General features: G+C 33.0%; 1 protein-coding gene across 1 annotated transcript; it reads left to right on the forward strand.

Annotated features, from left to right (window-relative positions):
• The first annotated feature begins 6,970 nt into the window (after window positions 1-6,970).
• LOC106303983 (U-box domain-containing protein 34) lies at window positions 6,971-10,885 on the forward strand. The gene is made up of 10 exons (XM_013740347.1): window positions 6,971-7,326; window positions 7,649-7,776; window positions 7,853-7,974; window positions 8,056-8,177; window positions 8,283-8,396; window positions 8,643-8,911; window positions 8,996-9,097; window positions 9,192-9,620; window positions 9,708-10,457; window positions 10,545-10,885. Exons 1-10 carry the CDS (start codon window positions 7,092-7,094, stop codon window positions 10,755-10,757), a joined length of 2,484 nt encoding a protein of 827 aa, XP_013595801.1. The 5' UTR covers window positions 6,971-7,091; the 3' UTR covers window positions 10,758-10,885.
• Window positions 10,886-12,244: the final 1,359 nt, after the last annotated feature.

A 12,244-nucleotide genomic window follows, 5' to 3' on the forward strand; every position in this document is an offset into this window, starting at 1 on the left:
ATGATAATAGATCCCAGGAGGAAATTTTAGAGGTATCTAAGAAATTAGAAGACGCGTATAAGGATGAAGAGGAATATTGGCATCAGAAGAGTAAGAATATGTGGTACACATCAGGGGATCTCAATACACATTTTTACCATGCTTTAACAAAACAACGACATATTCGTAATAGGATTGTGGGTTTGCACAATGACGCGGGAAATTGGACTACCGAGGAAAACGGTGTCGGAAAAGTGGCAGTAGAATATTTCAAAAAACTTTTTAGTACCACTTCCCCATCTGAGTTTGGTAGTATTTTGGAGGATCTAATTACGGGTATCACTACACAGATGAATCAAAGGTTACTAAGGGTAGCGACGGAGGATGAGGTCCGACAAGCTTTGTTCATGATGCATCCTGAGAAAGAGCCAGGACCGGACGGAATGACAGCTCTCTTTTTCCAACACTCATGGCACATAATTAAGCGAGATTTGGTGGAAATGGTGAAAACTTTTCTGGTATCAGAAGAAATGGATCCAAGGTTAAATATTACTAATATCTGTATGATCCCAAAAACGGAGAGGCCTACAAGGATGAAGTAACTAAGACCAATAAGTCTATGCAATGTAGGATACAAGATCATCTCAAAGGTTTTGTGTCAACGGTTGAAAACTTATCTCCCCTCTATCATTTCGGAAACTCAATCAGCATTTGTGGCAGGAAGACTGATATCTGATAATATACGTATAGCTCATGAAATGTTTCATGGCCTGCTAACCAATAAAGCATGCCAAGGAAAATACATGCAATCAAAACAGATATGAGTAAAGCATATGACAGGGTGGAGTGGGACTTTATCTACGCCCAGAAATTGGGTTTTGACCCTCATTGGATTAAATTAATGAGGGAGTGTATTTTGTTGGTGCAATATCAGATTTTACTGAATGGTCAACCGCAGGGCCTTATAATTCCACATCGCGGTTTACGTCAAGGGGATCCTTTATCCCCATATATTTTCATTATGTGTACTGAGGCCTTAATTGCGAACATCAAAAAGGCTGAGAGAGAGAGAGAAACAATTAACGGGAATGAAGGTAGCAAGAGCATGTGCATCGATATCTCATCTGCTCTTTGCAGATGATAGTCTTTTCTTTTGCAAGACACAAAGGGAGGAGTGTCAAACAATTCTCAGGATTTTAAAGGAATATGAGGAGGTCTCGGGTCAACTTATTAACTTCCAAAAATCGTCCATTCAATTTGGACATAAGATTGAGGAGGCCAACCGACAGGAGATGAGGGACATTTTGGGTATTCAGAATATATGGGGCATGAGATCTTATCTGGGACTTCCTGAAAGTCTTGGAGGTTCCAAGATACAAGTTTTTAGTTTCGCGTAGGATCGGTTAAATAACAGGATCAATGGATGAACTTTTAATTTTTTTTTCAAAAGGAGGCAAGGAAGTGGTCATAAAATCAGTAGTAACGGCCTTACCAAATTATGTCATGTCTTGCTATCGATTACCAAAAGAAATCACGAAGAAATTGACGACCACGGTAGCACGTTTCTGGTGGAGCCTAGGGGGTAGTACAAAAGGTATGCATTGGAAATCATGGGACAAAGTATGCGAAAGTAAGGATGAAGAAGGTTTGGGTTTTAAGGATATCACAGATTTTAATACGGCGATTCTCGGCAAACAGTTATGGCAATTAATTGAAAAGCCAAATACATTATTTTCACGAGTTTTCAAAGGAAGGTACTACAGGAATGCCTCACCCCTGGAGTCGATCCACCGATCCGATTATGCTCTCTGTCATATGGTTGGCGGAGTATTGTTTCAACTAGATCTATGGTAAGCAAAGGACTAATCAAAAGGGTGAGAACATGATCATCTATATCTGTGTGGAATGACCCCTGGCTCCCAACCACTCGCCTGAGACCAGCAACTAAAAACCAACATGATACCTATCCAGACCTTACAATGGATTCTCTCATAGATTCTGCTTCGCGAACTTGGAACTCGCAGGCAATTCGGGCTTTGGTAGATCCCCAGAATGTGAAAATAATAGAAAGTATACCATTAAGTAGGACTCAAGTGGTAGATAGAGATGGATGACATTTCACAAAGAATGGGAGATACACGATTAAATCAAGTTATCAGGTGGAACGGGTCTACCCAGATAAGGAACAACCACCGAAAGTGTTTGGACCCACAGTTGGTATTTTGAAGGTGTTTTGTTGGTCAGTACGATGTCCACCAAAGATGAAACACTTCTTATGGCAACTGGTATCAGGGTGTATAGCGGTGAAAAAGAATTTGCGAGCAAGAAGAATACAAGGAGAAATATGTTGTGCCATATGCGGGGCTCAAGAGGAATCAATTAACCATGTTTTCTTTGAATGTCCCCCAGCGATTCAGGTCTGGGTGGTATCAAAAATACCGTCCAATCCTGCAATCTTTCCAACCAATTCGCTCTTTACAAATATGGAACATCTTTTTGGAGAGTTACCCCGAAGATGGAAGATCATCAATTTGTGTGGATACTATGGTATATCTGAAAAGCAATGAATAATAAAGTTTTCAGTAATTTGGATGTGGATCCGAGGGATACTCTTGGCCTGGCAGAAACAGAGTCAACTCTATGGACTGAAGCACAGGGGCTGAAGATGCAAAGGGTAGTACCATATACAGGGGCAAAGACTCTACCGTTAATTTACCGGCCGGTGGTGTTTTTCAGATGGTTATTGGAAAGAGAATGAGCTTATGGCTGGACAAGGTTGGTATAGTACTCTAGAAGGCTTTGATAGTTTGATGGGGGCAAGAAATGTCGGGGCTAGTTTGTCTCCCCTGCAAGCGTAGATGGAAGCACTTCTTTGGGCAATGGAATGTATGAGGAACTTACGTCAGGTTCAAGTCACATTTGCAACAGATTGTTCTCAACTAGTGAAGACGGTTTCAGAACCAGAAGAATGACCAGATTTTGCAGTTTACTTGGAAAATCTCAAGACCCTGAAAGAAAGTTTTCTCAGCTCAGAAATCATTCATATATCGAGGACACACAATACAAAGGCGGATAAACTAGCACGCAGTGCCAGGAAACAACCGTCTTCCGTCGTCCACGTGGATGCGGAGCTCCCCTTTTGGTTTTGAGAATCAATATGAATCTGATTATGTTGTTGACAAAAATATATTATTTGGGAAGTGATTTAGAATTCTAATAAATATACAAATAGATACTTAAAAATATTAAAAAAATTTGAAAAAAATAGTTTCAAACATAATTTTCAATTTCCTAAAAGAAATTTTGAAAAAAAAATATTAGAAAAAAAATTCCAAAAAAAATTATAACAAAGTTTGAATTTGAAAAAGTATAATTTGAAAACATAAAAAATTATTTTTTTTATTTATTTAAATAATGATTTATTATATATATAGAGCACATGGTATAAGAGTCTTTTACCACTTAATGGAGAAGATATTTTTGAAAATGTCCCTTTAATGGTGATAAAGATGAAAAGTGGTACCTTGAAAGTGGTAAACATGAAATTTCTCCTAGAATTTTTAAAAATTTAAATTATAGTTAAATTTAAATTTTTATTAATATTATAGATTTTATTGTTTTCTTTCCAATATTTTAATATAAATTTAATTAAATTAAATATGAAATTAAGATAAAAATTATTGTGTTTATTTTAGACAAATTTTTAACATAAAATTTGAAGAAATAAGCTAATGATTTTATGATTAAAATTTTATAATTCTTTAAAATTAAATTGTTGAAATTTATGAAAATTTTAGTGTATAATCATTAAAAAAAATTAAATAATATTTCAAAATTTGTAATGTCATATTTTTTATTATATTTATTTTAATAATGATTTATATTTTGGGTGACTTTTGTAAAATATTTTAATAACTCATACATTACATTTAATGTTAATTTACAATTTTGGTAAACTTTTTAGAATATGATAATATCTCATACATCATCATTAAAATAAATATATTCAAATACGATATTAAAAATTTTGAAATCTTATTTAATTTTTACTTTTAAGATAAAATTTATAGAAAGAAACTAATGATTTTACGATTAAAATTTATAATTTTTTTTAAAAAAGGTCAATAATAGTATCTAATTTGATACTTTCGGTTGGGTTTTCCGTCAAATTAAAATCTCGATAGTTAAATACTAATCTTAATATATACATACATATATTTTTAGAACTTCTAAGCTAGAACCTCCATTTCAAGGGCTCTTAGCTTCTCACACAAGTTTGGAATAATTTTTCTTCGTCTTTGGTTAACTGTGTTATTCGATTATTTCTATTGCACACGAATACAAATCTACGGGTAGAGTTTGACCTTTTGGTAAGTGTTACAAAAAATGAGAATATGATAAATGAGTTTATTATTTATTTAAAGAATAGACAATGAGAGTGAAAGTAGATAAAAAAATGTGGAATCAAATGATCAGTTATGTCATTCCTTATGTCATGTTCATGTCAAGTCGAGTTAAGTCTACTGGATATTATTGGACTAGTCATCTATATATGTGTGTGTCTACGAAATTAATTGCGGGTTTAACTAATAAAGTCAGAGAGTCGAGAATGATTAAGCTTTTAATTAGTTTAAATATGTCGTTCTCGTAAACGACCAGTTGTTTATCAATATTTTAATACTTAATTATTCGGGTATATCCTCATCTGCGCTAAGCAGTTTTTTTTTAATGGACCTTTAATTTGGTCAACGCTGTATATTAGAAAGTAACTGCAAAAAATCAATCAGCAAAAATCAATACCGATTGATCATAAATCTGCAAGTTTAGGCTATCAGTTTATATACATCTATCTTTTGTAAGCAAACATGACCAGTTAACCAAATCACAAAACTTCGAGAAAACAAAATGTTACTATGATTTTAACCGGTGATCATTAAATAAATAGTAGAAACAAAAAAGAGAAGGACGAAGATAAAGAAAATAGTAGAAAAAGTTGTTCTTTATTGTTCTTTCTCATAATTAATAAAAATGTATTTTTATTTTATGATTTCTTAAATAAACAAAATGAGAAAAAAACATTGGAGAAAAAAAATTCTTTATAAGTAGTATCAAAACTAAAGAAATAGTGGGAATTAACTATCCACGCTCATTATTGTCATCATTTAGGAAATACGTTGTCCTATGTTGGACCACTTCGAATAAATGAAATTCAGTGTTAAAAAAAACACATGATGATTATATTCAAACTGATAATTAATGTGAACAAACAGTTGTATAATATTCAATTAAAATATAAACTAAAATACTTCATACGTTTCAGTTTAGTTATCGTTTAGAGTAAAAAATTTGTTTCAAAATAAGTGTCGTTTTATAATTTTAATACAAAATTTATCAGTACTATTTTCCATTTTATTTTTCTATTAGTTGATATATTATTAGGTGCATAGGTAATAGTATTTTTATTTGAAAATGTACAAAACTAAAAAAAAATTAATCTATATGCACAATTAAAATGAAACAGCGGATGGAATATTTACTAACCGATTGAATAATTATTTGTCACCTAAAACGATCATTTAATTTTGTAATTGTCTCTAAAAGCTACATAGTAATAGAAATTTCAGATCAAATATTGAATTACGTGTAATGTTCCAAGAAAATATTGAATTATGTGAGTTATATATGTAGGTTTTTCTCCTTTGGTTGGTCTACAAGGTGTATGAATTGTATGTAACTAACTGACAATGTTAAAAATATGACATGTACTAAAATTAATATACAAACACAACGATTTATTAATCCGAATCTTCTTACAATGTTATATGTTGTTGACAAAAAAAAACTCAAAACATCAATTGCTATATTTGTCCCTGAATTGTTTGAGAAAGTAACTATATGCAAAAAAAAAATTTGTATAACTTGCGACTACTTCAAGAGTAATTCAGTAGCTTAACTAAGTTATATTACTTTCAAAAGAGTAAATTTTACAAAATAAAATCAGTTGCCAAAAAAAAAAAAATTTTACGAAATACAATTTATTGTATATCCCATGAAAATTTATAATTTTGTATCAAAAATAATTAAATTAGCTAATAGTTGTATTCATAATAAACAACTTGCATGAAAAATTAGAAAAAATCTTTACCTAAAACCTACAAAGAATATATAGATAGAAGATTTCTGATAATACTAAAATGCACGCTATAATAAGAAATAAAATAAATAGCCGTCCATTTAGTTTCGAATTTAAAAAGTATAATTAAACCCTTTGAAGGCATCTCAAATGACTCATTAATCCCGTAGATTGCTTCCACTGATTGTGTCTGCCTAAATATTTATATTTTTGTAATTTATTTTACGATAAACTATATATTCAGGACTGCAGGATCCGAATCGATGATAACCAGAAAACCCCAGCAGAGACCAAACTATCTTCCGTTTGTTCCTACATTAATCAATGTACAACACAAATAAACCTAACTGGTATTTGGACATTTTACATTAATAGCATTGAAATTAAAAACAACAATAAAGAATTTGGTAATCCTAGTCGAAGCTGCAATTGGATCAAAAAAAGGAAAAGAATATAAAGAAAAATGTAAATAGTTTATGCAAATAGATAAAAAGTTGTTTCATCCGGGAATAAACGTCCATCATTTTTTTTTTTCGATAAATGTCCTTCATCGAAAGAGATAAGAAAGATTCGATTTCAGATTCTTTTTCAGTCATATTATCTGTTTTCTCAAACAATTATTTAGAAGTTTTCAAAGGCTACAAAAACGAAAATTCATTGAAAATATAATAAATTTAAGCCAAAATATGTAAAATAAATTATACGGCCATGTCCCAACTAATGAGGTACTACAACTATTCCAGATAGATAGCTAAGCCAATCATCATACATATGTTTTTTTAATTATTACCTCTCGGTCATAAGCCATCCATCCATATATATATATATATATACTGTATTCAATATAGTTGTGATCAGAGATACCCATCTCTTCAACAGCATATTCCGAACCCATTTTTGAGAAACAAAAGCGTATCAATCCCAATCTACTTTTACATATTTCGGGTTACTTGAGCCATGCGTAAGTAAATTGATATAGATGGTGGAAATGTTGACGCAAAAGGGTCGAGAAATGAGCAGCGGTGGTGGTGGTCCAAAGGCAGAGGAGGGTGAGTTGTATGTGGCGGTGGCCGTGAAGGGTATCATCGGAGATAAGTTGGGAGGCGCAGGAAGCCGCCGCGCAGTACGGTGGGCCGTCGATAACCTTTTACCTAAGGCTGATCGGTTTGTGATGATCCATGTCATCCCACCCATTAGTACTATCCCTACCCCTAGTAAGTCTCTCATTCAAACATTTTTCTTGCTTTGTTACTTTTCATTTTCCCAGATGATTTGAGTAAAATGCAAAATATTTATAAGCCAAAAAATAAGAAAAAATAAGAAAAAATATTTTCTTTTAAAACCATTTAATTATAGATCTGTAGGCTGTAGCGTTCATGATTTGGTAACATGGGAATTGAATCATATTCCTATTAATATACTCTTCTGAATCAAACTTTGATATTTGATTAATGTAATTTTGATCTTGGATGGACTAGTAATTTTGCGATACCTTTTCTGGAGATTAATGATTTATGATAATGGCGTTTGCTGCAGACGGAGAGAGATTACCTCTGGAGGAAGTGGAGGAGAGATTGGTGGAAATGTATGTGAGAGACGTAAAACAAGAATATGAAACAGTCTTTGTTCCCTTCTTGAAAATGTGCAAGAGTAATCGTACCAAGGTTGGTTCATTCTATATTAACCTATAGAAGTTTTAGGGTCATACTGTAGAAATTCCCTGAAATATGTGACCTTCAGTGTCAGGTAGAAACTCTCTTGATAGAGTATGATGATCCTGCAAAAGCGCTTCTACGATTCATATACAAATCAGGAGTTAACAGTTTGGTTATGGGATCATTTAATTCAAACATATTCACACGGTATGTAAAATAGCTCTGTTTGGTTTAAATTTCCTTATAACACGGTTTTTTACACTAACCGGCTGGATTATTATGGTTTAGGAGAGCAAAAGGTCCAGGAGTACCATTGACTGTCTTAAAATACGCTCCCGAAACATGCGAAGTATACATTGTGTGCAGAGACAGAATCACTACAAAATCTATGGATCCATTAATAAACGCAGGTAAAAACAAAAAAAATATATATATATCAATTTTTTATTCAATATGATGTATTTTTGCTGCTAGATCACTTCTCTTTAACCGTGTTTAACCGTCTAATTATTCAGCGCCATGCACAAGTCCAAAAGCAGCTGCGACCGCCCGGCGTTTCCTGAAAGACGGGGCGGCTAGCTTCCACACTGTACAGACTCAAACTTCATCTGATCCTGGAGAATCAATAGGTAATTTTTTTTATTATAAAATATCCATACTATGATGCGGCTAAATGCATATTCAAAATTTTCAAATAAACTACAGAATAAAATTTCTGTTTTCTAACTTGTATATATACAACAAACAGATGCACAAATCATCAAGAGATTCATATTAAATATACAAAATGATAATGATAATGCATACATGTATTATGTATACTCTATGAACTCTATGCAGGCTATAATTTTTCTTTTTTTCTTATGTTATTGAAGAGGTAGGCACAAGGAGGTCAGCATCGGCTAAAGAGTTGAGATTGGAGGCATTAAGCCTCGCTATAAGGGAACCCGAAACGCCTCAAAGTAGCAAGGCTTCTAGTGCAACAGTTCAAGATGTTATAAGGCGCCGTGGAGGATCAGATATTCCACAGCTAAATTACTCAGATTTTGATGAAACAACCGAACAAAAGCCAAATATTGAGAACATTGTCAAGGAACAAAGATACTCTAATCCGCCACCCGCAACATCTAGAAAATCCAAGAAGGTACTTAACATCATCTTTTGGTTCAATGATGAGACTATTAAGAAGGAAGAAAGAGTTTTGAAGACTTGGTGTTTGTTTTGACAGGTTGAGATTGAAGCAGAGGTAGAGCGTTTGAAAAAAGAGTTACAAAATAAAGTTGTTAAGTATAAACAAGCCTGTGAAGAGCTTTTCTCCACACAAAACAAGGTAGATTTACACCAAGCAACCTCTGATTGTGACATATTGAATATTTAAGTTGTTTATTCCTCAAGTAAAGTGATTCTTTTGGGGTTTCTGCTAGGTTCAAGTACTGTCGTCTGAATGTTCCAAAGACGCTAGAAGAGTGAACAATGCGGTGGAGAAAGAAGAGCTGCACAGGAAAACCGCGGCCCTGGAGAAAGAGCGGTACATGAAGGCGAATAAAGAGGTAGAAGCAGCGAAAGCGTTACTTGCGAGAGAGTATTGTCAGCGACAAATCGCGGAGGTTAATGCTTTAAAGAATTACTTGGAGAAGAAGAAAGTGATCGATCAGCTTTTAGGGACGGATCAACGGTACAGGAAGTACACAATCGAAGAGATTTTTATAGCCACCGAAGGATTCTCGCCGGAGAAAGTGGTCGGAGAAGGAGGATACGGTAAAGTTTACAGTTGTAGCCTTGATAGTACTCCAGCGGCTGTTAAGGTTGTCCGGCTAGATACGCCGGAGAAGAAACAAGAGTTCTTGAAAGAGGTAGGCTTGTGACTTAACATTTAAAGTACAGTTTCTATGGTTTGATCCGGTTTAATTTATTTTCGGTTTGGTATTATTACTATATAGGTTGAGGTTCTGAGCCAGCTCCGACACCCACACGTGGTTCTTCTCCTAGGAGCTTGTCCGGAGAATGGTTGTCTAGTTTACGAGTACTTAGAAAACGGAAGCCTCGAGGAATACATATTTCACCAGAAAAATAAACCGCCTTTGCCTTGGTTCATCCGGTTTAGGGTTATTTTCGAGGTAGCTTGCGGTTTAGCCTTCTTACACAGTTCTAAACCGGAACCGATTGTTCACCGTGATCTAAAACCGGGTAACATCTTGTTAAACCGGAACTACGTGAGTAAAATCGCAGACGTCGGTTTAGCCAAGCTGGTTACGGATGCTGCACCGGATAATGTCACGATGTACCGGCACTCAGTTCTTGCTGGTACATTGCATTACATTGACCCGGAGTACCATCGAACCGGAACGATTAGACTCAAGTCGGATCTTTATGCGTTCGGAATAATCATTCTTCAACTGTTGACGGCTCGTCAGCCAAACGGGCTTATACATGCCGTCGAAAATGCGGTTAATAAAGGAACGTTAACCGAAATGCTAGACAAATCGGTTACAGATTGGCCTTTGGCAGAAACCGAGGAGTTGGCACGGATTGGTTTAAAATGTGCCGAGTTTCGGTGCCGAGATAGACCGGATCTTAAAGAAGAGGTTATACCGGTTTTGAAACGACTTGTAGAGACTGCAAATTCAAAGATAAAGAAAGAACGAAGCAATTTACGTGCACCAAGTCATTACTTTTGTCCCATCTTACGAGTGAGTACAAGCTTACCCGGTTCTGTACATGATTTTAGTAACCAAAAGTCCAAACCGGTTTTGATTTTTAATTTGTTTTGTAAACAGGAGATAATGGAGGAGCCAGAGATTGCAGCTGATGGATTCACGTATGAGAAGAAAGCGATCTTAGCGTGGCTTGAGAAACACAACATTTCACCAGTAACACGACAAAAGCTCGACCACTTCAAGCTCACACCAAACAATACACTCCGGTCTGCTATTCACGATTGGAAATCAAGAGTCCGATTTTCTAATGCCGTAGTTAATATAACATGTTGATTTCTCACTGTGGAATTTTTTTTTTAAAAAGCATTGGAGTTGTAATGTCGTAGTTGATATAACAGGTTGATTTCTCACTGTGGAATTTTTTTTTAAAAAAGCATTGGAGTTGTAATGTTTTTATACTATACTAGGGTAAAACCCGCCGTAAATAAAAAAAACTGTTAAAATAAATTAATTGGTAAAATTCATTTAAAATATTTAGTTTACTCTATATAGAAAGTTAAGGTATATTGACTATTTTGTTACTCTATTCATGCATTTTATACTTTTGTTTTTTGAATTCATTGAGACTTTTAGTTTCTCTTATAGATTTTCTTTTAAACATATTTATTTAGATATTACGAAAATAGTAATCGATTCACAATAGTTTTTTAATTAGCTAGATATTACCAAAATATAATACTGATTGTTATTATTTAAAAATATACACATTTATTTGAATTATTCATCAAATAAACATATTATCCTAACTGTTTTTTTAATTAAATATATATTATTGTCTAGTTCTCAGAATATAATTAGTTCGGCCGAGAGGTATGAATATTTGTAATATCTAGCTAATTCTATATACTGATTTATTTTATTTAAAATAATATTTGTATTCGTTGAATTTAACGTTTACATTTTTTAGTTTGTTTGTTTATTATGTGTCAATTGTTATTTTATTTATTTATTGTATCCTATCTTTCTTTTGGAACTGTTTAGGTGAAAATATTTACCTCGTATTCAATAGATAGATCTTTTATAATTCTTATTTTATTTTATTTTATATTACTCTAAATGTGATCCAAGTCAAGTTGTTTTATATTATGTCTCTTGTTCGAATTGCACATATTTTTTATTTTCAATGAATATTGGAATTATTCGAATCATTCTTGAGTTTTGTTTTAGAATTTTTCACTTTTATTTGGTACAACAATTATAGATCTTTTGTCGATTCCATGGAAACAAACTGTTTCATTTGTTTGTAATAATAATGTGTTCCACATCTATTTTCAAATCATATATTTATTTCTCAATTATTTTATTTAATGAAAGTGTTACTGTTTTAGTTTGTTTTTAATGTTCATTCTACTTTGATTTTGATAGTAATTAGAATGTTTTTTAAAAAACTTTGGTCGGCTGAGTTTAACACAGACAACATAGATTATTTTTCTCTTATATGTTTATTTTAAATTCACTGTTTTTTTGGTACAATTTTGTATAATTCTTGTTTTTAGACGATGCAGACAAATAATAATAGTCATTTTATTATAATAAAAATTATTTTAAGTTAGGTGGGTAGCATGATAACCTAATATCAATAGTTACTATTTAGGAATATAGATATTTATTTGAATTTTGTATAAGTTATTACATTTGGACACCAAATAAACCATGTTATATGAATAACTAATTATATTTTCTGATATGTGTTATTGATTAATTTTCCAACGGATGTTGATTCGGAGTATTTTCCATGGATTATGTGGTATATATGGAAA

The sequence above is a fragment of the Brassica oleracea genome, chromosome C7 (genome assembly GCF_000695525.1).
Source record: "Brassica oleracea var. oleracea cultivar TO1000 chromosome C7, BOL, whole genome shotgun sequence".
NCBI lineage: Eukaryota > Viridiplantae > Streptophyta > Magnoliopsida > Brassicales > Brassicaceae > Brassica > Brassica oleracea.

What these genes read in the sequence shown, in the direction of transcription:
- LOC106303983 (XM_013740347.1), top strand. Translation starts at nt 7,092, where the DNA reads ATGGTGGAAATGTTGACGCAAAAGGGTCGAGAAATGAGCAGCGGTGGT. An exon ending in TAGTACTATCCCTACCCCTA is followed by an intron (nt 7,327 to 7,648) that starts GTAAGTCTCTCA and finishes CGTTTGCTGCAG; the next exon opens with ACGGAGAGAGATTACCTCTG. An exon ending in ACTTTTGTCCCATCTTACGA is followed by an intron (nt 10,458 to 10,544) that starts GTGAGTACAAGC and finishes TTTTGTAAACAG; the next exon opens with GAGATAATGGAGGAGCCAGA.